The sequence below is a fragment of the Manis javanica genome, chromosome 6 (genome assembly GCF_040802235.1).
Source record: "Manis javanica isolate MJ-LG chromosome 6, MJ_LKY, whole genome shotgun sequence".
NCBI lineage: Eukaryota > Metazoa > Chordata > Mammalia > Pholidota > Manidae > Manis > Manis javanica.
The window spans coordinates 59,679,392-59,705,128 of record NC_133161.1 but is presented as its reverse complement, the minus strand read 5'-3'; the positions used below and the strand labels follow the sequence as shown (position 1 = coordinate 59,705,128).

General features: G+C 33.3%; 1 protein-coding gene across 8 annotated transcripts in view; it reads right to left on the bottom strand.

Moving 5' to 3' along the window:
* Positions 1-25,737, bottom strand: part of DGKB (diacylglycerol kinase beta) — a 693,448-nt gene that overhangs the window by 498,096 nt on the left and 169,615 nt on the right. For all 8 annotated transcript variants that reach the window (XM_073238753.1, XM_073238761.1, XM_073238755.1 and 5 more), the window contains 6 exons: positions 18,725-18,774; positions 15,270-15,344; positions 11,678-11,797; positions 3,880-3,997; positions 1,441-1,529; positions 1,242-1,358 (listed from right to left, as the gene is read on the bottom strand). In XM_073238753.1, coding sequence (XP_073094854.1) covers positions 1,242-1,358; positions 1,441-1,529; positions 3,880-3,997; positions 11,678-11,797; positions 15,270-15,344; positions 18,725-18,774 — 569 coding nt within the window. The remainder of the gene's footprint in view (positions 1-1,241; positions 1,359-1,440; positions 1,530-3,879; positions 3,998-11,677; positions 11,798-15,269; positions 15,345-18,724; positions 18,775-25,737) is intronic.

The following is a 25,737-nucleotide window of genomic DNA, read 5'->3' as shown; positions in this document are numbered from 1 at the left end:
TAATAACTAAATCCTTCAAAAAAAAATAAAACCATCTTTTGTAATAGAGGAAATTTCAAACGTAAATACAATTTAACCGAGTAATAGCTGAAAATGATTGAAGAAAATGTGTTCATTTAAAAAAGTACTTAATTGTATTTTTTAAATGCAAGTCACAGTTTGTTTTTCCCATTATTCTGTGTGCATGTACATGTGTTTAAGAACAAAATTTAAATGATGTGGTTGGAGCGCATGGCTGAGGAGCACTAGAGAGAAATTTATTTCCTTAACTGAAACAGTGTTTCCTTCTGTTTTATTCCCAAATGCAAAAATAATTCATCTTATAACAGGAGGAATCATACACTATTTGGAAAACCAAACCAAATCAATGGTGTTGGGAGGAACCCAGGCTTATGAATATTTTTGTACTATATTGTCAAAAATGGTTATTCTTGAAAATGTGCATCCTAATTAATTTCCAGAAATTAAACATGAAACACTAGGGAGACCATGTAACAACTGCATTTATTCCAGAACTTATTTAAAGCATGCTTTGACAGTCATGCAAACCAGGTAGAGTCCTAACATTTCCCAGGAAAGACCAATTTACCTCTCCTTTCTCAACTGTCAATGACTAGTGTTTACATTTATATCTCTTATCACTCATATTGAAGCATGGCAACAATATGTTGTGAAGATGGGTAAAATCGAGTTTCTAGAGGCAATAAGAACTAAAATATGGACCCACTTGCCATGTGGTCAACAACAATTTGCTTAGATTTTCATGGTCTTAGTGTTTTCACTATATAATTAAGTCTTTGGACCATATTGTTCATTTTTATGCCTTTATAAGCCCCAAAATTCTGTGATTAAAATAAGTTTACTTGTAAAACAGAAAATTATCAAAATATTGTTGTCAGGTAGAGGGATGGCTGAGCTTCACCCACTCAGTATTCCATGCCCCTTGCCCACCTCTAGCTGTGGGTTCTGATTACAACATGGGTAACAACTCCCAGAGTGCCTGTACGAGGGCACCATCACTAAGGTTGTCAGGAACCCTAACATTCTGGATTCGGTGAGGACAAATCTGACTCAGACCCTTATCCCATTGGGAGCCACGTAAGATAAAAAATATCCACGGTTTTATGCTGACTAAGCCTAACATTCAGCATGATCTTTCAGGGCAGGACTCTCAGAGAGCATGGGATGCACAGTCTTCACTGTGAGGGAACGCCGGGGATTCGTTTTCCGATGTTACTCACTGTGATCTGACACCAAACACAATGCAGTCCTGTCAGGCCCTGGTAACATTTAACTGTTTTGTGGCACTTATCACACTTGGTTGGGCAGTTGCCTTCAACCCAGTAATGGTGCATGACCTAGAACAGAACCAGAGCAGCGTGGTAAGAGGAGACATTCCTCAATGTCACCCTCAGAGAGTGAGCATGGCCCCACACTTACATCCGTGTTCTTCTTGGACTTCACGTAAGTTTTGATGCAAGAAGGAGGTGCTCTAGCCACGCAGCGCTCATGAACTGTGTACTTGCAAACTGAAAAGAAACATGCACACAAATTCAGAGCTCAGCCTGGTCCTGATTGCAATTTTATAGGGAAAGAATGACATTAACAGAACCTCATTTCATATCCACTGCTCCCTAATCAATCCAATCAGCCACAGCAAGGAAAAGTCTAAGTCGACTGTTTTTACCATCGAATACAAAAGGCCAATTAGTACAGGAAATATTATGCATGTGAAAGACCAAGACTCCTCTATCATGGCATAGCAGGAAATGCTTAATTAAATCAGGCCTCACTCAAACTTTACACAATAATTCCCAGATGACAAAAATCTTAAAGACAAATTGAGGACTGCCAAATGGCTTGGTGTCATTTGCTAGAAGGAAAAGGTCTATGTTTTACAAAGTATAGGCATGAGAGCAGCTGGAGGGCATGGGAATAAAAGCCCATGAGTTTATATTATTTTGTCTATTGATTTATCTAAACCTTAAATGGCTGATTAGTCTATTTCCAGAGAATAGATTTCATCATACATGCCAGGCCTTCAATAATAGTTCATTGCTCATTTGCCATCGTGGCACTTTTTGTCCTAAAGAACAACCTTTGCTTAGCAGCATTATGATATATAGCATATATATATAATATCCAAAATTGTATATGTATATCTAAACATACATATATACATATACAAACATGTGTCTGAGTGTGTGTTATAATATGTGATGTCAATTCAAGACATATTTTATTGGCACCTTCAAATTATTTCATGGCTTGACTCTGAGGGTCATATACAGATGAGCTTTTAACAAAATACTGCTTCCAAAGTAAGAGTTCTAAATGCATAAATAAAGACAATAAATATTAGATAAAAACAATCACATAGCCCTCTCAATAAAATAAAAACTAAGTACTACATGAAATTAGAATGAAAAATTCTAGACCCATATAATACTTATACAGTAAAGCTCTTCCAAAATGTCCACCACTGTGATTTCCTTTGGCAACCCTGAGGAAGAAAACTTTTTCTTCTTTTCCATATTGGTAATAATGTAGAATATTGCATTTTCCATATTAATCAGTTAAAGTTTGAGAGCAAAATTCTCACTCCCTATATGGCATCCCTCACATTATCTGAGAGTTATCATTTCTTTACATATATTTAACAGAATCTACCATGGAAAATTCTTTCCCTCAAAAATAATAAAACTTTAAAAACAAACTTCTTCATTCATGGAGAATATTCTAATGTAACTATCCTTTCAAATGTGGCCACTAGAAACTGCCCTCTAAAGTGCATATGGCAATTTCATGTAACTTCATTAAAATCCTTAAACACTTTAGAAATTGCTTAAATGTGGCACTAAAACATGGTTTTTAATACCAATGCATCTGAGAGAAAGTCAGTTTCCAAATATACTACCACAGAAGCAGCTAGCTGAAAATAATATTGAAAACAATGTGTATGGAAGCCAGGTAAGAAATTATATTTAATATAAATGTACAAAAAGGGATGTGCCTAATAAACTTGACAGTTTCATTAACTCCATACATTGCAGAAAAGGGCACGGATGAACATGTTGCCTGACCAAGGGAAAGTGACACTTTAGTGAGACACAGTATTCCCTCTGTGTTAATAGGGGCATCAGAGAATGTAAGTTTCTCAGGCATACATGTTTATTTATAAATACTTAGGTGACTTTTCTAAATTAACTGTTACATACATTATCAGAAAATTCATGGGCCAGACTCACTTAATAGAATGAAATGAAAATTGCAAAGATAAGTGTACTGAAATGAAAATGACCATGATTCATAACTGGAAATGCTTTGGATTCCAATATCCATTAACCATCTATGAAGATTTTCTTCATGATAGCATTAAAAATCTTATGCCTAAGGTGTAAGATGAGTTTGTATTCTTTGTGATTTCTTAACGTGAATGCAAATTGACAATCAATTAATTTAATGGTTTTTTTAAAAAGACCTAAAGTAATTGGCACATTATAGGAAGAAAATGCGAATAAAATGGTTAATTTATAAAAACAAAATGACAAATATGAGTAAGATATGAGAAATCAGTGGATATTTTCACAATAATAGCAGAAGAAGTTGGGAATCATGAATGAATTAAACAGTGGAAAGAAAAGAGCTAATGAATTGGAAAATGTCCTTCACTCTTTTCCAAGGGGAAGGGTTCCTCAAAATTGAAGGAACTTAAATCTAGAGTGACTTAACATTCAAACTATACTGCAAGGAAACACAAATCATAGGTACCGGAAGGGTCAGATTTATTTCTTAAGTCTTTATCCACAGACAGGACTGCTCCTTGATGTCAGGCTTTCCTCACTGGAGCTGACACCTGGGCAAAGCAAACATACTCACAGGAGCAGCAGAGGCCTTGCTTCCCCACACCGATTAGCATGTTCAGGCAAAGATTGCAGTAGGCAGGTTTGTTAAAGTGCTTGAGTCGCCACACATGCTGCCCATCATCCTTCACATTCTGCAAGGGATGGAAGAGAAACAGATTTCACTTAATGAAATAAACAGTGGAATATGTAAGTGCCAATACAATTCTGAGCTGCGCTGAGGCACTGGAAGACAATCTGTTATTTCATCCCTCACTTTCTCCAAGATCGCCACAGAGTCTAGAAAAACACATGTGCTCTAGTGGAATGAGATCCTGCTAACAAATCTGGGATGCTATAGCAACCCACAAATTCTTGTCTAATGTCAACAATTCAACAGCATGTCGCCAAACCTTCATAATGACCTGCCAAAGTGATTACTCCCTAAGGACAAGGACATATCTGCCTTGCCTTTGAATACTTTATGCTCAGCACAATTCCATAAACAATAAATGAATAAAGAAAAACTCACGAGTGGAACAGCCTGAGAAATGAAAATTTGGAAAAAAGTTGTTAACCCTTGCTTAGTAGGAGGAATATTCCAGTTCCATGGTGGTAGTGAGGTCCTGTAAGGAGGCAGAGGGATGGATGGGATGGGAAAGAACAGGACTTAAAGGTAAGTTACTAGTGACCATGGCTTCCGTAGGGGATTCTTTATGTTTTACAATTTATAGTAATATATTTTTGCATGTTTCAAATGATAAATTTCAAAGGTAACCATTTTAAGGACCTAATTACATTATTATTTTGCTTACTTCTCTTTTAAAAGATGAATGATTTTAAATCTCATAGAAACGTGGCAAAAATATTAAAAATGCATTACTCTTATTTTTAACAAAGACTATTGTTATTTGCTTCAACAAAATCTTGAGTTTAGTTCTTGTGTTAGCACAACTGTAATTATGATTTACTCTTCTAAGTAAAACTCTATATATCATAATAGCTACTCCTCTAATATGTATTTAACTACATCTGCATTATTCTAGAATTAAATACAATGAAATATTATGCTTATAAGCCTCTCAAATTCCTTACAAAAAGATCGAAATATGAAATGAAATTATTATATATCATTACTTTTCTTACCATCATTTTCTTAACATGTAGTCCTTGAATATCATTCACCAAATTGTATCAAACTCAGAATTTTTTAGACATCATTTATTGGTATCCTATAGAAACCATTATACAGCATAATTTTTCAGGTTAGCTAACTTGTCATTTTAGAGTACAGAATAATTTTTTGAGCACTTACTATGTACTGGGGATCTAATACAGTTTCTGTAGCAGTGTGATGACATAAACATGTCCTGATCATCTTGTTTCTCTTGATAATAAAATATTAATAATAATGTTTCCACACCATTTTTTTTTCTATTCCAAGACAAGAGTTAAAGCACCAGGTATGAAGCACCCAATTAAACCCACAGTAACTAATTCTTATATTAGAACCAGAAATGTCAAATCTGCATCGTAACATGAAACATTAATGAAAATGCTTCCTGGGAGATAATTCTCTATGGGTCTCTTGAATTTCTGCACATTTTGTAAGGAGAAGAACTCTCTTTTCTTCCAGGCTATCTTTTCAAGATATTTGAATAACAAACAGCCTTGGACAATACAGATGTGTCTCCCTCCAGAGCAGAGGGCAGATTTACTTACTGTCCAGTATAATAAAAATAATCCCTCCCTTCTAAGCAAAGGATAAAGCAGATTTGTTTAGTGTACATTATAAAAGATTTAGTTTCCCCAAGCCAAGGGTTCCAAGCCCCCATGAGACTTTGCGGGCAAGGAAACATGAAGATCCTATCGCTAATTTTGCTGTGAATAAGTAAGTCCTTTGTTTCTGAACCCCGGTGTCTCATGCCTTCCCATCCACGAAACTCTCGCAAGCTAACTTGCTAATTTGCAAGTAGGGTAACTCTCAGACTCTTCACAGTTCTTGACAAAGCTCAGATTCATTTTTCTGACAAAGGATAAACAAGCTCTCAACAAAAGCAGTTATGCAGAAGGTGTCATGGAGATGATATCAGAAGACATGAGTGTTTCAATTTTCTTCCTAACTTAAGAAATAAGTTCTGTAGTAATTTCTGAATCCCATTCTGGTTTGTCAGAGTCATAAGGTTTCTAGTATCTTTATTATATGAATGGAATGCTCTATATGCTTGTTTAAATTTGCTGTATTTTCCAAACTGCCTATATTTTAAAATGTCTATTCTTTCAAGTAAGAATAAAGCATAGTGATGTGAAAAGCTTAAGTAACGGGGTTGTTGATTTCTTTTAAATTATATTGATAAAGTTAGCAGTTTAATGTTTAAAAAACATCTTTCAGTGATAAGGTAAGGAAAAAGGAAAAATCTAATTTTCATATGTATTACTGTTCTTATAATCCTTGTCATTTTATTTTTAAATGAGTGTCCATTACATGTGAATAAGCCTCATCCTGTTGAAGAGCACATATGGACTAAGTTAGCTGGCATTTTCCTTATCAAAAATAAACAAGTCTGAACGTGGGTGTTCTGTCAATCAGAACACTTAGCCATGTTACAGGCTGCAACTGATGTACAAATCCATCACCCAGACACAAAATACCTTACCAAAAAACAAATTAAATAGCTTTATAGCTCTTATCTGGACATATTGCCAAAATATGTAAAGGATAAAATATGTATGTGACTTCAAGAGAAGAAATTGAAACCAGGAGCCAACTACTTCTCAGTAGTGCAATTTATACTACAACTCTGTATTTTCATGTCTTATCTTGTCTGTCTTATTTAGATGATAACCTTAGTCAGGGAGGGAGAGAATCTGTCCCTTACTGTATTCTACCAGCCCATAGACCATATTCTTATTAGTACTTCTATTGCAAATAGATATTTATTGCCATAGAAAGGAACTCATCTTTATACGAAAGAAATGAAGAGGGAATCTAGAAGGCTTGATTCCTGACCTACTCTGAAAAGGTAGATAAACCATTTCTCCTTTCTTCTTATTTTTCTCTGTAATCAAATGAAAGTACCCACTTTCCTCTCTCGGGCCGTGGTGTGAGGTTTCATTATGCAATACCCGTGAAGTCCATTTAGCTTCTCAGAAGACTGGTGTTATATAAACAGCAAATAGTATTACTCTCATGAGTTGAGTTGTGTACCATCCCAATGTTTCAGCCAAAAGATTGAGAAGGATGTTTGCAGGTTGACTATACTTCATTTCATTAAAATTTTGTTCTCTGATATTTTCATGATCAGACATTATTCTTAATAGACATTTTTCCTGATATTTAGAAAACACCATATTTTATAACGAAGCAGTTCAGTTCTGTAAACTGATTCTAACAGAGAGGTGCTTAATAAACCTGGGCAAGTTCACACAGAGAAGGAGCTCCAGGTTCTTCCTCTCCTTTTAATCCACAAGAAGTCAAAAGGAGGTTTCAAAGGGAAGAATGCCCTTTGGAATTTTTTGAAACCTATTTCATTATCCTAGCAGTTTCTAAAGTTTTAGCTTTCCCCTAAACACTTCTAGTATCACGTAGTATTCAAGTGAACTTGTGCTATTTATAAATAATATCATTTTTTCCAAAGACCTCAAGGAGAAATTTCACTGATGTCACAGTCGAAATACTCCTATCCACACATCCAGGTATATTCCTGTTTCAATCGACTTCATTATAACACACAGAAGATATAATGTTGCAAGTTATTTCCAATTCATTAAATAATAAGCACCATTAAATTACCTTACTTTTCTATTCAAGGTCTCCCAAAAATCATAGTATGAAAGAAACTGCTCTTTTTGACCAAAAGATGAGTTATATCAGGCTGAGGCAAAGAGAATACAGAGAAATCCTAAAATTCTGAGCAGAGTTTCAATCAACTGTTTATCTACAGATTGCACTTTCTGAAGTCAGGCCCAGACTGCCATTTTTAAGGTTTAAATGCAAATTCAACAGCAGTAACACGCAACATAATTATTTTCTTTGAATGATCCAATCTGGAATCTGGATTTGTTGCATTCATCCAGCTTCATAACTCCTTTCTAGATTGAGTAATGTGTAAACAGCAGAACTCAACCAAATTACATTTTAAAAAATAGTGAGTGAAACATTAGTTGACCAGATATAGCTTAGTCTATTAAGAATACATCATCTTCTGCTTTCCATTATACTAAGAAATTTCATCAGGGGACAACGTTTCCTCAGAAATCAGGAGGCAAACCAAACAATTACTTTTATTTCACTGAATCAAGCAAAAAAATGTGTCCCAAAACATTTCAATCAAGGGCAAAGTTTAAACTACAAATAGGAATAAAGCCCAGGATTCCGTGAGCACATTAAGTGAAATCGAACTATATATCTATTATAAAACCATACAGGCAGATGTGAGCACAATGCAAGACTAAGCATCTAAGTTATTATTATTTCAAGCCAGGCTCCTCCTTAAATGTATATTCATTTTTTGGGGGGGAGGGTTCTTTTTTTAATGATAATATGAATTCAGGAATTTTCCTTGAAAAAGTGATCCAAGATTACAGAATTCAGGAATCGAATATTATTAATTATTTTGTTCATCTAGGAAAAGGAATGTTTAAACTGAAAGAATACTAGAAATGGAAAGGGATATTAATGACTAACATTTTTTATGTCTGGAGAGGATGACTGGCTGGCATGAAATAACCTTATTAGTTCATAAAAGAGCCAGAGTGGATTCCACTCTGATGAAGTTCAATGCGACTGCGCTCTCTCTCCATCAGTCCTTGTGTCTTGCTGGGCTTGTTTAATTGAGCTAAATAGGAGGCATTTGAGTCCTTCATTCTAAGTGACCAAAAATAACTTAAAACTCTTTCTGTTTGTAAAGTGACAGATTGGTGATAGAATAAATCAGGAGTCAGAAAACTATGGTCTTTGGTCAAATCTGGCCAGCAATCTGTTTTTGTAAATGAAGTTTTAGTGGAACACGGCCCTGCTCTTTCATTTATTTATGTGGTGTCTGTGAGTGTTTTTGTGCTAGCTATGACGACAGAGTTGAGCAGTTGCTACGAGAGACCTCATGATCCACAAAACCTAAATTATTTACTACCTGTCCTTTACAGACAAATCTGCCAATCCCTGGAGCAGAGTTCATTGCTAAATAAAATTGTTTTGGAAAGGAAGACATTTAAATTCAAAATTGAGATTAAAATAATTTCTTCAATGAGAGGAATGCTGAAAGAAGAATGAGTAAGTCTCAGGTATGCATTTTTATTGTAATCAAAACTATGTATGTTGCCAAATTCTCAGTCTTCCTTCAGATGTAACAGACTACCATTTCGTATTGTGTATCATGAAGTTTGAAGTACTTCTTTTAAGAGAAAGGAAATGGCTTTTATTCTAGCATTTTTGATGTACAATCAGGTTCTGATAAACTACTTTAGAGTTTGGAACTGAAACAAACCTTATTTACAGTAGAGTAGCTTTTAAAGTTCTGTTGATGGAGAAAAACAAACTACAATGAAATCACAACTGCTCTGCCTTACATCAGAAGTGAGGATTACTCTTTCAGGACAATATTCTTGTCTATGTAATTTGGCTAGTACAGCACAGTCACTTTCAAATACACTGTGGAATTTAACATACACTGTCAATTAGAAGCTACTCCCTCTGCTCATAATTGACAATACACAAGAATATACGGGACAACTTTACATGAGAGGTCCCACAATAAATGGCTCAACTCAGCCTAGAGCTTCAAGATGTCCAATTTGATTAGCAAAAGTGGGGCGGGGGGAGAAAGGGGGGAAAAAAACACCATGAATCAAATTCTCTACAGGTAATAACATCACGCATTAACTACCCACAGAAAAGGACATAAATCTCAATTACTAAAAAAAGACCCTCATCACTCAGTTGTCATTGTGTCATGCCTGCTTTATGAAACACTTACCATGCCTTGGAATTAAAAAGTTGTTCCTAACAAATAGATGCTCTGTTTTGTGATCATAATTACAGGGCTTATACATTTTATTAAAAGACAATTTAAGAGGCTTTTTTTTTTTTTTTTTTAGTGAAGGATCTCAGAATTCTTGGCCTGGGAAAAAGATCGCATCTCATAGTTGAGTACCTATAAATGTCATACAATGTAGCCCTGCCATCTAGTGGCCATCACTGGGAACACAGCTTTGGAAACGTTACTACTTTAAAACGCTGATTTCTCATATTAAATTTCAAAATCATCTTTGACAACTAAATACACAAAATGAAAATCTAAGAATGATTCTAATGTAAATTATGTATTGTTAACCTTATGGACATTAATTACAAAGAATTTTCATTCAGTTGAAATAAAGTCACTGCTAAACTAGAAACTGATGTATATTTGCTTAAAATATTTTAGTTAAATCCACATATATTTGTGGACAATATTCACCCATTCTCTTTTTATAATTTTATAAATATCTATACTTATGAATTAAATCATAGAGACTTCTAAGCAATAATTTTCAAAGAAAAACATAATTTTCAAAATCCTTCTATGATAGTTAAAATATATCTGACTAAATCTCCATTTCTGCATTTTCCCATACAACCTCCCAACCACCACATGGTTTACTTACTCATTCCTGCATCTTTTCTCATTCTTTCATATACTAGAATTTCCATCAATATTGAGACGAAGCAAAGTTTTAGCTTTAAAAGTGTAAAATTCCCTCTGAGGAAATCAATATCATTAGAGCCTCTTGACTAACAACTGACAACTATTTTTTTTAAGGTATCATTGATCTACAATCTCATGAAGGTTTCACATGAGCAATATTATGGTTACTACAATCCCCCCTAATTATCAAGTCCCCACCACGTACCCCATTATAGTCACTGAACTGACAACTATTTTTCAGTACTAAGTATATACTAAACCTTAAAATGCTAACATTTTGTCAATATTCTTTTCATTTTCTCCCAACAGTCTGATTTATATATGCTTTTGTCAGAAGATATATTAAGCAATTAAACAAATATTTATGACAGAGGTATATACAAATTATTACAGAAAGATACTGTTACATATATAAGAACATCAGATACAATGAAATATTGTTTCATTAACACTCAAAATGTAGAGATATAGTTCTATATTTATTATTTTTATTTCAAGAAATTATTTACTTCAAGGGTAATTTCCTACATATCACCTATTAGAAATTTGTCTTTTCTTTCCCCTCACCATATCTAAATTCCCACAGGCCTCACAAAGGGTAAAATTTACCTGAATTTAAAGATCCAGGTGAAAAGACAAAAGGTTATAATCCTGAAGCCTGTCTGTATATCCCCCAAACCACATGTACATATGTACTCTCATGTCTTAGGTATTCTCATGATTTACAAACACAGAGTGTAAGATTTCTTGAGACCTGTCTTAAAAATGTGGTATCTTGAATAGTTTTGAATCGGCAAAATTGTTATCAGTGGTAAGAAGAAATATGAAAAATTTGGGGGTTGACAGCAAAGTGGGGACAAGAACCACAAAAGGTCAATATTTTTAAAAACTAGGTTGCACTTGAAATAGAAGAAAAAGAGGGAGCAACAATAAGATAATAACCTAAAATGAATCAATATGTGTGTGATGAGTCTTACTACACAAGAATTTACTCTCAAATTGCACTGTGGCATACTTGTTAAAAAAAAATCCAGGCACTCACTACATGCTTAATGATAGAAAAAAAGCTAAATCAACTCATTGTTAAAATGTGTAATAGAGAACCCCACTGACTTGCCACCAGGCCATCCCCTTTGTGTAAATGCTTACATTTTCCAAGCCCAAGAGCACAAGAAGTGGAATCGTCGTCATTCCTCCTTGGATCCATTCCTCCAGAGAGACTGTTCCATCGTGATCGTAGTCAATCTCTTCCATCATTTCATGAAGGATCTGGAGTAAAGGAGATAAAAGAAAACTTACAATGAATCAATAAGATACATTTCATAATGATACAAGAAGGCCTTGCACTGAATTGGTTATAACCAACTGTAATGAACAGCTAAGTGGAGAGTTGAGATAATATCTAAATTAATGTTAATCCTATTACTGAGGGTACAGTGGCTTTCTTATATTTCTAGAACCTGATTACGTGATCAACTTTTAGAAAAAAATTGCTTAACTTTTTAATATTTTATCACTGAATGATCCAGCTAAAAGCAGAATGTATCTTCAAGGGTGAAGGTGATTTTTAATTGCTTTCTCTAGATTATTTTTTTAAATTCAAATATATGCCAGATAATGTCTGAACAAATTAACTTCATGGCAAAGTACTGAAATAATTCTTTGCTAAGTGGTAAGGGGCAGGGGAATTAAATTGTTTTTCATTGCCTATCAGTAATTAATAGAGCCAAGAAGTTAAACAATCAAGTCATTTTTGATGGCTTGCACAAAGTGACCCAAAATGTTCTCTGCACTGTTTCCTTGTAATGCATTTCTCTCTCAGGTATATAGTGCTAATATCAGTATTTAATTCAAAGGGTTGTTGTGAAGGTTAAATGTGTTAATATATTATAAGAATCTTCAAATATCATCCTTCATATAGTGTTGTTAGTATTGTATTAGCAGAAATTATATGGGAGTTCCAAACATATCACCCTCGGCTTCTGGGAAGGCAAAGTACTTCCCATCTACAGCACAAAAGTGGCGAACATGGTTAGGACGCCAATGAAGAGAGCAACTTATCACCTTTATCTAAGTGGAGATTTTAATGAACTTTAATCAAAGTTTAATCAGTCAAATATAGAGTGCATAAGAACAAAAATTTCAAAATGTTCAATAAATACAATACATGACCCCTGAACAACATGGGTTTGAAATCCATGGGTCCACTTATACATAGATGTTTTCCAATAAATACATTGCAATTTTTTCAGAGATTTAAGACAATCTGGAAAATCATTTTCTTTACTTTAGCTGACTTTATTGCATGAATACAGTATATAATATATATAACATACAAAATATGTGTTAATCAACTATTGATGTTACCAGTAAGGCTTCTGGTTAACAGTAGGTTAATAATAGTTAAATTTGGGGCAAGTCAAAAGTTGTGTGTTAATTTTTGATTGTGTGAGGGTTTGGCACCCCTAACTCCCATGTTGTTCAAGGATCGGCTGTACATGAAATGTTGATAGAAGTGTTGTTTGCCTAAAAATTCTTGAACTTAGTTGACTGGTATTTTTCCTCAGGAAGTATTTGTAAATCAGGTTATTTTCCTTCATAGAAACTAGCTTATCTATAGATATTGGAGATTTTTTGGAACAAAATGATGCCAAATAATTATTTAATTATTCTCAAAATAAAAAGACAAGGGAAATTATTTAGAATTTGCAAAATGGCATAAGATCTCATTAAGATATCCTGCCCCTTAAAGGCATGCTAATGAACTAGTGGAAATGAATAAATGAGAAAAGACCTAAAACACAGAGCATTTGTTTTGACGTCTGGTGCCTTCATTTCGTACCTAATACATCTAATGCTAGAGCCCAGGTTCGTTTTTAAAAATTCTTCCCAAGGACATCTCAGTCTTCTCTACTGACTGCCGTCAACCTTGAACGTTCGGTTCTCTTATTCATACATACAGACTTACCGGGGGCCTGATACTGTTGAAAACGAGCAGAGCTGTTGGGTCATTAAGTAGGATGAGGCAGTGTTTATGACAGCGGACACAGTGTGCAAGGTGCTTTATACCTTGACTTTCTACTGTTTTACCACACATAGAAATGACAAGCTTATCGGTGTGCCAAAAGACAAATAATGCCACACAGGTTACTATTTGGATTTTCCAGTGAGTATTTGCCATAATTAGACTGTCGAGATAACAATTGTTCCCTCCCTCAGAGCATCCAGATCCTCCTTTTCTCAAGTCTGTGCTCCACACGCATGGGAACTGGTTGGGAAGTGGTGGTGCCCTCTTCTGCTCTTAAAGCTGCTCAAAAAAAGATCCCCTTGCCTCCCATTACTCCACTGAGGACAGAGACTTGATTGGCATTCACAGGTTTTTAAGATGAATAGGATGAAGAAAGCCATTTTAGATTAAAGTAACAAAAACGGGCCCCAGAATTTGTAAGAAATCACTTGATGTTAGTGAAAGTAGTGCTAAGATGAATCAAGCGGTATTTTTAGAATTAAATACATGTTACCATCTACTTTATTATTCCATATCCAAACTGCAACTTTGTTAATGCTATCTGCCACTTGTTATGTGCATAGCATGTGCATTTCCAAATCCAAAAAAATAGAAATAGAAAAAAGAAAACCGAGTTGAGTTAACACTTGGAAAACCCCAATCCCAGTACAAATCCGTGCCTTCTTTTGTATGTGACATTGCATGTGACTCTGTTGTAGTTTACTGGCATTAGTTTGCAAAGCAGGAGAAATGCAATCAGAGCTCTCTTATCACAAAATCATGCCATTATCATGCTGTTAACTGCATAAACATGAACAGTGCTTAAAGAACAGCTTTTTAGAACTCATGTAAGATGTAAACCATTTAAATAAAATTAATTTGTACTTGCTTAATTCATGTTACAATTTGTTAAATGTACAATTTGTTAAATGCAGTTGTTTTCAAAAAATAAACTAAAATCAGTAACACTTACCAACTCTCCTCAAAATATTACCTGTGGCCAAAGTCAAAGTTTTTAATCAAGTAGGTTTTAATATACATTTGAATCATGTTGTACATTCGATATAAATCTATGGAAAGTAAATTTTTATGTTTTCAAAGACATCGTTAGATACTATTTCTTTAAGCAATTTGATTAAAATTTCCCAGCTCTGTCTTAACTAACTAAAGAAAACTTTGGGCAATTAAGTTTAATGTTTTGGGGTCTCAATTCCCTCATTTGTAAAGTGAATAAAATAGCAGTACCTACATCAGAGAGCTGCCAGCATTAACACATACACATGAGATAACATAGTGTGCTGTGCACAGTGAACTATCATAATCCTCTTGATCACCATCATCTTCTCTTAGAATGATTATTCTAGCTATCTCCACATAATAAAAATTCATAGAGATCATGAAAAATATATACATATTAATTATATTTTGAATGACATGGCATGATGTCACGTGTCCATCAGCAGTGCCTGTGTACCTTATGTGTATATATGACCACAATTCCAGTTAATTTCCATAAAGAAGAAAAGCAAAAGTTGCTGCTAAGAGTTTCAGAACACCACAGATACCTTTTGTTGTTCAGAATCCACTTTGGCTACTGATTAGAAATAGTAACTTAGAGTTATAAAAACAAAAAACAAATGAGAGTAATATATATATATTCAGGTCCCAAAAAAGACAAAAAAGAAAGGGGACTTCTAGAATTCCACGAGCAGTTAATTTCATTCATATACCTACTGGATTGAGTTCAGTGACATCCCACTCAAGGTACTCTGCAACATGCATCATCTGACTGATGATATTTTCTAGCTCCTAGAGGAGACGGAAAGGGAGAGGGAGAGAAAGAATTAATACAAAGTCTTAATTCTTCAGCTTTGACTTACACAAACTGTTCGTTCAACATGTTCAAAAACTAAAAGAGTTATATGATTAATTTACATATATATATACACACAATAAATATAATACACAAATATAAATACAATGAAAATATATAGCCCTTTTAAAGGTCTAATTATACATATAAGAAAAGTCTAAACATATATTCATTTTGGAGTTTACTTAGAGATCTTCACCAAGAGAGGGCACAAGTATACAAAAAAAGATTTTCTTGCAGAAGATTTTTAAGGAAGAACATCTTTCTTTGGAAAGGAGCATCTGATGAAAGTAGGAACATGAATATTTTCAAAAGATGTGATTTTTCAGCCGCTGAGTATACTGACCTCTTGGCTTGAAAACAGGTGTGGGAGGATGAAAGGAAGTGTTTGGGGTTTATTTTTATTCTGATACGTACATTAACTGTTATAGCATTTACTGGGATAGTCTTCTCTGCTAGAGGAATATTCAGGGTCAAGCTTTAGAGGCTATGTAGATGTAGAGTTTATTTTGTGAAGGGATAGAATATAGTTTGAATTTTCACATTACTCTGCTCAAATGTCAACTCTTTAAAGAACAGTTATTTAATACATATGCCTTGGCTAAATAAATTTAAACATTGCATTTTTGTGCCTATTTATTTAATATTTTAATGTTTCCTTATCTCTAGAAAAGATGAAACATACCTTGTAATTTAAAATGTAGTCAGTGCCATAATTAAAAGTGGTGTTTTATAGTATGATAATTTAAAAAAGAAGTATAAAAAATATGTCTTGAAAGTATATTAATCAGAGATTATTTTACTCAGGTATCTGACCTAATATATGTAGTTAATATTCATGGCATGAAGAGGAAATATGGTAAAAGAGGTTTTCTTTTGGGGTTCATGGATCCCTCTGAGAAACTGACAAATGCTACACTCCCCTGTCTCCAGAAAATATGTAATCATGAAAATGACTTATGTAACACAGGTTGCCTCATAAACAATACAAATATAAATGTATTTTTTATTACAGATAATTTTTTATACAAATCCCTTGAAATTATAGGTTAGAAGTGTGTGTGTGTGTGTGTGTGTGTGTGTGTGTGTGTGTGTGTGTCTACTCTACTCTTTCACCTACTCTGTCTTTGGTTATATGTGCCTTAATGGTTTGGAATGGTTGAAGTCCCTGGATATGTTTTTAAGAATAAAACTTATTTTTGGTGGACTATGATGCAGGCATGTGACATTCGATAAGTCATTTAACTTCTCTTAGATTCAGTTTCCTCATCAGTAAAATTGATATTTTAATCTTACCTAGTGCATAGAATTATAGCAAAGCTTAAACATGCTATTACATGAAACATATTTATCTTTCCTGGTATATTGAAAGTAACTGATAAACATTAAGTAGTATTATTACACATAATGGTATGTCTTCTAAGTATCAATTTTCCTCTTTTATCTCCAAGATGTGAACTCCTTCACCTTTACCTTTCCAAGATAAATGACCTCAGAAGGTACAATTTCAACCATTTCAACCTGATATTGAAAGAAATATACTGGAGGAGAAAACTGTGTGGAAAAAGCCATAGAAATTAAATCCAGACTTTAATTACAAAAAAAACCCCTATTTTAATCACAAACAAATTTATTTATTCTACACTCATTATTTAATATTGAGAGTACAGTTATAAATATTGCTAGGAATCTACTATATGTTAGCAAAAAAAAAAAAAAATTGACCAAAGATCAAAAAAACCCACATTTGACTGAGTTTTCAAATCAGCTGCCAACCCATGGCTAGAAGCCTAGTAAAGAAACATCTTTTTAATTTAATGAGAAAGAAACATTAAGTAAAACAAATCTGCATTGAAAACATAACTTACATTAGTATAATCAGAAGGGTCACTCCAATAGTACATCAAATACCTAAAGAAACCTGAATTCCTAGCTGGTAAATGTCACCAGAAAATGAGTAAATGTATTGTGTGGCTTACTCTTCCTAAATGGAAAGCTGGATGATACCACCTACTTGAAAATAATACATTTGAAAAATTTAGAAAGACAAACATAAGAAACTGCAGAACCACAGCATTGATTCAGATGGGTGGTCATTTCTGAGGGTGGAATTACACATCTGGATCTTTCCCCAGAGCGGCACATGTACCTTTATCCCGCTCAGGGTTATATGAGTATGTCTTCAACTTCTTGCTTTGTTTTTAAAATTCTGTCTGAGTTCTGCCATGCGGAAGTACACCAGATGATGAGAGAAACTCAGTCATGATCACAAATAATGTTTATTTTAATCAGTACTAACTTTATCAAAGGATTTGTTTTTAAAGGTTTCTGTGTTCTTAAAAATTTCCAAAATCTGACATTTATTCTTTTATTAACATTCTTACATTTTCTTTATAGAACAGGTAATAATGTAAGATGCTAAATATTACTAGCAAGTATTAATTACATTATTGGAGGGAACCTGAGATAGATTTACATATGAGGCACTAATCTGGGAAGTAAGAATGCAAGAATCTAACTACCTCTCTGCAAACTGTCAATGATTTGCATATATAACAAATAAAATAAGCACTTAATTATTCTTTTCAGTTAAATTATACAGAGATGTTACTTTTCTACTGTTGCTTTTTATGACTAAAACTATAAATATCAAGTGCAAATTCCCTTTAACATTGGATGAGATATTTTTAAAAGAGAAGTTTGTTAAGCAATATTCAAATATATTTACCTATTCTGAAAGCATATATGACTAAACATACTTTTAAAAAATGAGAAAATAATAAAATTATTAAATTTGCTTATAATTCCTTTAAATTATACTTGTATTCTCAGTATTTTCCTTAGTATCGAATCTCATTTATATATGTGATAAACATATACTTTTTTTCAAATGGCACAGTGCACTACAGCCCAGAACCCCTGGGATCTGGCCATCCACCTGCCTCGGCCTCCAGAGTAGCTGGGCCTACAGGCATGGCCCCCACGCCTGGCTCTGAGACATATTTTTTTGTTTTCTTGATCAATGGCCTCAACTTTCTCTGATGTTTCTATTCAGATATCATTGGAGTCATTTTTTGCCTTTCAGTTCATACAAAGTCACTTCTTTTGTAGTAGAAATATTCAGTAGAACAATTGTAATCCTAACAGTTTCTTTGGATCACTCTTTCAAAAAGACAATAAAAATGCTGGAAGAGTGCATAGAAATTACATTAAGTAGGTCTTCTGTGGTAATAACTATAAATTTATTCATTGATTTTTTTTTTCAGAAAAACCATCAGTTTGAAATTTTCATAGAAAATTTGAAGAAAAAAATTACCGAGCTGTCCAGGAAGCCATTCCCATCTGTGTCATAGAGGCGAAACATAACTGGAAATAAAAAGTGTTGAATAAAGATGATAAGTGAGTAAGATCAATGTCAGCATAAGACATATTCTTTAAAATTTATTTTCTGTTGAAAGCAAATACTAAATCCTCCAAATACTAAATATTAAATAAATTTAAATACTAAATTAATTAAAGCAATTAATTTGTTGTATCATCTCTCAAGCTAAACTGAAAAGGATTTTATCAGTTAGCAAAAATACTGGATGTCAGATACAAAGTCTGACTTGCCACATTTCTGGGAAACAGTACTATTGTTCATTCAAATTTTTTATCACAAGGTCATTAAATGCTAAATCAAAAATAACGGAAGAGACAGAGTTTGGACACTCAGAGTGTGGGTATCAAAGGGCAGAGTGGACAGGAAGAAACAACTGGTTCAAAAGTCTGAAAAACATTTATAATTTGGAATCCACCATCCACTATTATGTAATCTTAGTCAAACACTATCTTATCTATAAAATGGGAATAACCACCCTGTCATAAGACAAGTTGTGTGAGGTGAGGTGATATACACAAAAGCAATACAAAAGACATAGGTCACTGCACAAATGTAAGCTTTTGTTATGACTGATCCCCAAGCAGTGTGAGAAAGAAAAGGTTATGAGAAATAAGGGACTTTTTCTGATGAGGAGGACAAGACATAAAATGCATTTGTACTATGACTATAATGATACGTTTGTTTAAATCTGGGATGTACTTTCATAGGGTAACCACTCTTTAGTCAAGTAAGGAAAAGGACAGTGTTGGCTTTGTGCCAGTGAGCTCAGGAAGGCAGGTCCATCACTGGCCTGAGGATTCCCTTGTATTATTTACACACCACCAGCAGACTACAGAAAAGGCTGCAGGTGCCGTTGTGAGATAAACAGAGGAGAATGACACAGCTGTAAAAACAGAGGACTGGAAGAGGGTTTCATCTGGGTTTGTGCAACTTCCTGGAGAATCTTGACTTTTGGGGTCTATAATATTAAATAGAGATATTCATAACTAGGGGGCATAATTATATGTCCTTGACCACATATCTGTCACTTTTATTTTTCTATTTAAAAATAAGTATCATATTTCATCAATTCTAATACATGATTATTTATAAGATGCAAAACTAGGCTACATATCACTAAAATGAAAAAAAGCTGACAATTTATCATGTTCTATTAATTGCAAAATGCAAACAGATATTAAAGATGTTAAAATGTAAGGGGAGAATGTATACCTATTTAGTTAAGGGAAATAATGTTCGTCTGGCTTAAAGAAGTAAATACCTTCATTTGTAAACCAGGATGGTTATTTTCTTTCAAATATTCAGTAAATGAGAATAAAAAATTCAGAAGGAAAAAGAAACCTGCCATGACATAGATAGTAAACATTCCAAAATTTTCTAGTACAACAGAAAATAGTAAAAGTATTTTTGTAAGTGATAAGAATTCACACACCACTCAGAGGATAAATTAAGTACCATGAATAAGGCAAGGATTTACAAAAGGCTAATTAACTGCTAATAGAAAAGAACCTCTGTCTTGTTCCCACATCATGACTCCTCTCCCCTTCCCAAAGATATCCTGTATTTTGACTTCTTTATTCATTCTTTTGAATTTAGCATTTTTACTGAATATTATGTTTCTGATCTTCAGCTATATGGTATTGTAGTGAGTAGCATTAACTCTTACATCTTCTTGTCTGCATTTTATTCCAGTGTATACAAAATCACAATTTATTCATCCTAAACTTGAGAGATATTTAGGTTGTCTTCAATTTGCCATTTCAACTAATGCTTCTGCTGTCTCAAATAATTCCGCTATAAACCTCCTTGTAAAACGGTCTTCATGTTTAGATGAACATGTGCTAGCTGGTTAATAAACTAGTGAAAGTAATGTCTGGGCCTTAGGATTTATAAATATTAGCCTTATCAATATTGCCAAATGGATTTCAAAAGTGGTTTTATGAAACTAGATTCTCAACAGCACTGTGTGAGAATGTGAGTTGCTCCTCACCAACAATGGTTTTCTAATTTAAACCATTCTGGTGGAGGCCAATTGATATGCTGCTGAAATTTTAATGTCCATTTCCCTGATTACCAGTGAGATTGAGATAATTTTAGTATGTTTAATGTGCAGACAGGATTGAACATTCCCAGGATATTTCAGATCTCCACTGTTCCATTTCTAGCCTGACTATAATTACATGAGAGACCTACAGTTGGGAATACCCAATTAAGCTTATTCTAAAATTTTTACCCAGCTGCAAAAATAAGAGATAAGTAAATGAATGCTGTTGTCTTAAGACACTAAGTTTTAGGGGTGATTTGTAACAACAAAAAAGAACAGTATGAAATTATCCATTATCCAATTATTCAAGCACTATTACTGGAAAGATGATCTTACTTTCTCTGTAGTGCCAACTTTGTCACAGTTAGATATTCAATAGGTTTAGGTTCAGTTTTTGGATTCCCTATTCTAGTTTCACTGGTTTGTCTGTTACAGCATTAATACCACATTCTCTTAATATTTGCAGCTTTTAAAAGTACATTGATATGCAAACAAACACATATATAGCATTGTTAAACTTCAAGACAGTCTTGGCTATATTGGACCTTTGCATTTACACATGACACTTAGAAAAATATTTTCCAACTACCCCCTTGGGGATAAAACAAAATGAAACACATGGTAGATTTCTACTGAGATAGCACTGTATGTATAGATCTATTTTGGAAGAATCTTTACAACATTGATTCTTAAGAAAATATAACCATGCTATATTCCTCTTTATTTAGATTTTTGTTGTTTCTCTCAATAATGTTTCATTGTGTTCTGGCAGAGGTCTTGTAAATATGTGTTCAAGATTTATTTCTAGGTATTTAATAATTCTGATGTATTATAAATGTTTAGTTTTTTTAGATTTTCATTCTTTGTTATATGTTGGTATAATACAGAATTATAAGTGACTTTTACTTTTATCTTGTATCTAGAGTCTTTGTAAAACTTATTTATTAATTCAAATACTTTAAAGATTACTTTGGATTTTTATATGTAAATTATCATGCAGTCCAAAATGATGACTTTTCATTTCTTCTCCTCCTATCTTCGTAATTTCTATGTATTTCTCATGCCTTTTTGCTAAGAGTAATGATCATCAACCCACAGCTGAGTTAAACTTAAAATACTGGTCATTCTTGTCTTGTTCCTAATATCAGTGGGAGTACTTTCAATATTTCACTCTTAAATATGAAATTTGCTGGGAGTTTGTTGTAGATACACTTAGCTAAGAGTTTTTGCTGCTTCGGTTGTTATATTTTTAATTGTTAATAGATGTGGAATATGATAATATAGTAAAATTATTTTAATGAGATGATCAGAAAGTTTTCTCCTTTATTCCCTTAATATCTTCACAGTAAGAGAAGCCAACATCAACCATCAATGATTCAAAAAAAATAATAGATAAATTAAACTTTATCAAATTTACACCTTCTCTTCATCAAAATAAAATCAAAAAAAGAAAATAAACAAGCCAGCCATTGACTAGAACAATTTTCAGAAAACATATATCTGACAAATAATTTCTTTCCAGAACATAGGAACAAACTCTGTAGCTCAGTAATAAAATGAAAAATCACTTAAGAAAGGGGCAAAAAATTGAGCAGAGACTTAAAAAAAATGATCTATGAATGACCACGATCATTTATAATAAAATGATCAATATCATCAATCATAAAGAAAATGAAAATTTAAACCACAATCAAAGACCACCATATACTTAAAAGAAAGATTGGAATTCAAGATTCCCCCTGCAAGATCAGTTTACTAATAATACTTAGCTTGTCAGCCTCTCAGTTGTTCAAGAATTTACAATTTAAAAACTGTCCAGTGCTAGCTCGGCTCCTCTCTTTCAGAAATTTGTCCCACCAATCCAACTTGCCATGTCAATTCCCTGAAACTTCCAAACACAGTTTTAAATAAACATTATGTCCAAATTTTCGAGTTGTTTCCAGTAGGAAAGCTGGTCTGAAAACACTTACTTTACCATTGTCTGAAGTAGAAGCTTACTTTAAATACTGGTTTCTATACACATGAATAGGAAGTTAATGACTGTCTATGAATTCTGTCTAATTCATCAAGGAAGTTGGAGAACTGTTAAGTTCTAGTGAGAAATAACAACACTAATAAAAATAGTATACATATATTGAGCACTAAGTATCATAAATTCTAAATTTCACCATGTAGAAATCAAGGATAAAGTTTCCATTGGTCCTGGATAAGAGAGAGAAATTTTGATATTTCTCAGATAAGATTTCTTTCTCAGATAAGAGGGATTATGATTTTCAGAAATAAGTCTACTTTCCTAATTTAAAATTGTAGTGGTATCAGGCAAATTATGAAGCACTGAACACATATATTTACCTTGGTTTTCTACTGATGTATCATGATAACAACAGTAAAGAAAGAGGAATTCACAAGCTCAAAGAAAATGTGAGTGGAGAAAAGACTAACCAAATTTTAGAAGCTGGAAAACACCAGGTGACTGACTTAGAAACCTGAGAAACATGAACTTGAGCTCGTAGTGAAGAGGCAGCAAAATTTACACAGAAAGGATGATGAGTTGAAAAATTGATAATCTTCATGGAAAGAAGTTAGATCCTCAAATGCTATCCCCTCACACTTAACTCCTGAGGGTATGCCCACTCCAGCAGAAGGCTGAACTTTAGAGCTTTGTAAAAGTCAACCCACAGGGAATCTGAGCCTAGGATACTCAGGAATTCTAATGGTAGGGGTATGATACCATAGTGAGGGGAATTGTGTGAAAGTCTGTATACTGACTATTGAGAGTATATGTCTCCTTCCTTATCTCCAGTGAGTCAGACTTAAACCTCACCTCTCTACCCACCTACCCATGATATTCAAAGGGTCCTTCCTAAACAAAGTAACTTGGAAAAAAAAAAAACAAGCAGTGGGGTGGGAGACCTTTTAAGTAAGAGGAAAGTTTCAAACCATGAAGTAAGAACAGGAGCATACAAGGTTCATGCTGAGAATAAAATGAACTCTGTGAAGTTCAAAGTATGTTAGAAAAAGTGAAAAAACTAAGTCATCATAGACATAGAACATGTTCCAGATGTTAAAAACAAAACATAAGAGAAAAAATAGTTCCAAATTCTGTCTTGGAATTTTAACAACCAGAAATAATGGTACCTGACAGACCAAACAAATAAAATAAAGGAGATGGTAACAATGAAAAGATAAAAGAACAAATGAAGAACAAACCAGAATTTTCAGTAGAGGAGTTGAGAATTAATTATACAGTAATAGAAAAAGTAATCAAATAAGACAAAAGGCAGTTATTACCACCTTGGAAAATAAAAATGGTTTGCCTTGGTAATCTCTTTTAACATATTTGAATAATATTAATAAAATAAATATCTATCTTTAAAAATTGTAATAACACTATTTCTTATTAGAATTCAAAAGTAAAGTTAAACCCCAAGATCAATTGAAACATTGAACAAATAGATCTTATTTTTAAAACCAACATAATAAGGATGTCGATTATTAGGTGCAAAAGTAATTTAAGTCCAGTAATAAATTATTTTTTCAACCTGATAGCTTCCAAAGGTGGGTACCTGTTCCAAAGTTTCAAGGTAGTTTAGCCCACCTTCTTCTATTTTTATGCTCATGCAATTTTCCCTTTATATAGAAACAATTACGTGCCCACACATGACTTTGGTTAAAAGATCAGATCAGAGGCATATTATGCAACATAAAGGCAATTCTTTATATCTAGAATTTTTCTCTCTTCCAAAAGATTTGCAAGGTGTTATCAACCTATTTTCTCCCTATCTGGTGTTTTTATACTTTGTATTGTATGTTATTGATATTAAGTATTAATATGGAATTTGTTAGTAAACATTAGAAAGTATATATTTCAAAAGAGATTTAAGCTGGAATTTAATTCATAATTTTTTACTATTTTATGTATTTTAATACATACTCAATTAGCCTTGACGGCAGAGGCAAAAACCAATTAGCTGTGTGGAGTTTGTGAGATTTATAATAATGGAGTAATATATATTATGCTCCTTTTTTATTCCCAATAGAGAAACAAAAACAAAAACAATGAAAGGAAGCTTTTCAAAATAAAACGAACATTTACGTAGTTGCTTAACAATCACGTTTTAGTCACAGCTAATAAACTAGTGGCATAATTAATAACTAGTCTCTCTGGGCTTTAGTGTTTTCATTGTCACTATAGGGAGGTTGACTATAGTCACTTCAATATTAAGTTCAGTAGCTTTAAGTTTAATAACATACATAGCCATAACTTTAACACACAGTGAGTCTTTATTATCTGCATGCCAATTATTTGTTTTCTGGTTGTTTTCCTACTGATTCCTCTTCAGTGATACATTTTCAGTAAATGTAAACTAACTTAATGATTACTCTACTTAAGTCCTTAATAATTTATAAACCCTAAACCAAATGCATTTTACAGTCATATATTAATGAATTTATCATTTCATGCCTTAAATAATTCATGCTATTTTTCTCTTCTCAAGCACCCACTTACTTCAATACAATTTCATTTAACTATAACTTACTGAGCAGTATCTGTTTAGACACACACAAACATACACACACACACAAACACAAACAGCAGTAGGTGTTAGGGTGGGAAGTTATCTGCTGCCAGACTAAGAGGAAGTTCAATCTATGCTTACTGAGTCAACCTAGATTGCTGGTTTCCAAACTAAAGAGTATTATGATTTGCAACTTGCAAAAATTTTAGAAATAAATACTCGTAAGACCTATGCCACATAAATCTGCTGTGATTAAGATCCTAATATAATCTGAGTGTCTAAAATATGAAAGCACTGTAATATAATGGTTAAGAGCACACACTTTGAGTTCACACACTCCAGGAACAAATTCCACTTCAAAAGTGTGACACAGGCCAAAAGAG